This window comes from Cryptomeria japonica, chromosome 7 (genome assembly GCF_030272615.1).
Source record: "Cryptomeria japonica chromosome 7, Sugi_1.0, whole genome shotgun sequence".
Lineage (NCBI taxonomy): Eukaryota > Viridiplantae > Streptophyta > Pinopsida > Cupressales > Cupressaceae > Cryptomeria > Cryptomeria japonica.
Genome location: NC_081411.1, coordinates 120,590,386 through 120,593,581, shown reverse-complemented (window position 1 = coordinate 120,593,581; position 3,196 = coordinate 120,590,386). Strand labels below are relative to the sequence as shown.

Below are 3,196 nucleotides of genomic sequence, written 5' to 3'. Positions count from 1 at the left end.
AGAGATATGTTTGAATACTTTATGTTATTAACAATTTGTGAGGAGATAAAGAAAATATGGATTCATTGAGGCTATAGTTGTTGGTTCCATGCAAATAATAAGAGAAGCTAATCTACTTATAATGCATGCAAAAAGTGGAAGCACAACAAGGCAGACAAAACAAATAGTTAATTACAAGCTTAGTAGAATAAATAATCATATAAATGTAAAAAATATTTCCATAGATAATGAACCCCTTAATCTCAACACAATAAGTAAAAGAAATTATTTTAAGTGGGAAAGAATAACTAAGAATATACAGTTGAATGAAAGATACATGATAATGCGACAAACAAAAAGTGTGATACAAAGAGGAAGTCCAAGACAAATTAATGAAGAAATGTTTAAAGTTCTATATTACATACTTAGTAATGAAATATATTTACAACACTACATATTGATTTTCAAATGCTCTTGCTAATTTATTTCTCTCTTTTAAGTTTACCAACCTTCCTACTTCTCGGAAAGACTTTCTATCTAAATACAAACAATCTATTTTTTACTTCATACCAAAATATTGTCTCTCTAATCTATTCCAAATCTTTGAAGGGTATGTTAATTGATGCCTCCCTAAATTCCACGCCTTCATCGTTGCAATCAACCTCCGTTCTGCCAGATTCTCCTTTCTTCAACCGACCAGCCAGAGGATAGAAATACACTAAAACTGTGGCGAGGCTTTTTTTCATCCCCTGTATTAATGAAGAATAATCGTTCAAAGGAGACTGTGTGTAGAAGAAAAGCCTTTGAACGTTGTTGATGGGTAAAACAAAAAGATCAAGATTGGAGAGGAACATGGTCTGCACGGCGGTTTGGACGGCCGGTCTTACCACAGATGTTCTCCTCACTTTGAGAACTGCTTCTTCTTCTTTTTTTGCCATGACTGTACTTCAATCCACAGCTCTGTGTTTTAGCACAAGAAGGTGTTTGTAGGATAATATGAGACAATTCAAAGTTATCTGTTGGCACATGAGTGTTTAAAATGTTGCCACGCATAAAGAAAAGGGCAAGTTTTTCTTGTTGCAGTTAAATTGGTATATGTTTTTTAGTTTTATTTTATTGTTTAGGGACAAAATTCAAACGTTGCCATGTTCATGCGGCCATTACACTCAATGTAAGGCTGTGATCAGTTTAAAGACTTTTTATTAATAAATCTAGGTATAATATCATTAGCTTCTTGCAACATGATTGCTCAAGATGTTGTCACACAAAAAATAAAATGCAATATTTCGTTCTCAACTGCTATTTGATTTCTAGTTTTATTTTAGAGTTTTAAGGACAAAATGCATACGCAGCCATGTACACATGAATAGACTTCGATACAAGACTTGCTATAAATAAATATATAATAATATATATATATATATATATATATATATATATATATATATATATATATATATATATATATATATATATATATTGATGTAAAAGGATAGAATATACATATTGCTTTGGAATATATTAATATATATTTAATAATATGCATTTTTTATGTTTAATACAATTAAAAAAAAATAGTAGTTATTGGAATTTAAGAAATTAAATACAAATTTAATATAATATTATTTGTTTAGTATAAATATGAATGTAATTATTTCTTAAATTAATAAAATGATTGACCATTTAAATGATTACAATATTGTTATGTTTCAATCATATTTTTAATTAAGTAATTTGTGACTATGAGTTTGCTAATATAAATGACAATAATTTATTTGTGGGACAAAAAATAATAAATATTTCAATCTTTCATCAACCACAACCAAACAACATTACTCTGTAATACCCTCTAAATACTACATAGGTTGTTTAGCTATATCATTAAAGATAAATAATCAATGAAACATGTATATATTTATTTTGTTCTTTGATTATCACCAATGAGTATTGGTGATGTAGGCACAAAACAAGGTAAAAAAAAACTTCCCACAACAAAGATATAAGTAAGGAATTAATATGGAATGAAGGTAAGATTAAGGAGCAAGGAGGACATAGGAAAAGTCAAGTGTCTAATTGAACAAAATATGCAAAGAATAAGGTGTAGTGTTATACCTAAGGAGTAGTTGCATAAGAAATAATGAATGAGGACCAAAGAAGAAGTAGTCAAGGGTCTAGATTAACCCTTAAATGAAAAGACTAATGGGAAACAGCAAATATTATTCAAATTGATAGGAACATTTATTCAAAGATAGTAAAGAATATAATAGTGGAAAAATGATAATCCAAATTAGTGTGTGCCAATTTTTTGGCTTATGTTAGACATTGAAATCAACCTTTTCAACAAATATTTCACTTTCTATGTAAGGACCTCCATATTAATAAATTAATAAGATTGGAAAAAACAAATCATACTTTTCAAGTCTAAAGCTACTTATGGAGGCACATGTAAGATATCTACAAGCAAGATGATATCATATACAGTGCATTCAATATGCAATACAAAAATGCATTATTGGTTATGGTCAAAATATATTTAGAGATATGCTTGAATAATTCATGTAAATGTGGATAAATTAATAATTTGTGAGGAAACAAAGAAAATATGGATTCATGGATGTTGCAGTTGTAGGTTTTGTGCAACTAATAATAGCAATTGCTCTATTTATAATACATGCAAAAAGTAGAAGCATAGCAAGGCATGCAAAATAAATAGATTATTATAAGTGGGAGAGAAAAACTCAAAATATGCAATTGAATTGAAGATACATGGTAGAACAACAAACACAAAGTGTGATACAAAAAAGGAGACCAATCCGTATATGTTGTAGACATCTTCCTTAATAAATTAATGAAGAAATAATTAAAGTTCTATAAGACATACCTAGTAATTAAAAATATTTATAACACTACATATTTATTTTCCCATGGTCTACCTTCTTCTTCCCATAATTAATCATCTTCTTTGCATCAAGGTTGCCGAGCTTCCTACTTTTTGAAATGACTTTCTGATCTAAAATTTGGAGAATCTATTTTTTAATTTGTTCCAAATTAATGTCTCTCCCATAATTTTACTCTTTTCCCACTAGATATATTAAACTTCTACACCTACACATGCTACCAAATTTGATCTAAAATAAAATTTGAAAGAGATTAATTCAACTTATAGTAAAAGAACTTCCTCTAGGCATCATGGTATTTAATTTCTATCCCTTCCATT

General features: G+C 28.5%; 1 protein-coding gene across 1 annotated transcript; it reads right to left on the bottom strand.

Moving 5' to 3' along the window:
- Window positions 1-569: 569 nt before the first annotated feature.
- LOC131045432 (hydroxycinnamoyltransferase 1-like) lies at window positions 570-917 on the bottom strand. Its single transcript, XM_057979015.2, has one exon. It carries the CDS (start codon window positions 915-917, stop codon window positions 570-572), a length of 348 nt encoding a protein of 115 aa, XP_057834998.2.
- Between the last annotated feature and the right edge of the window lie 2,279 nt (window positions 918-3,196).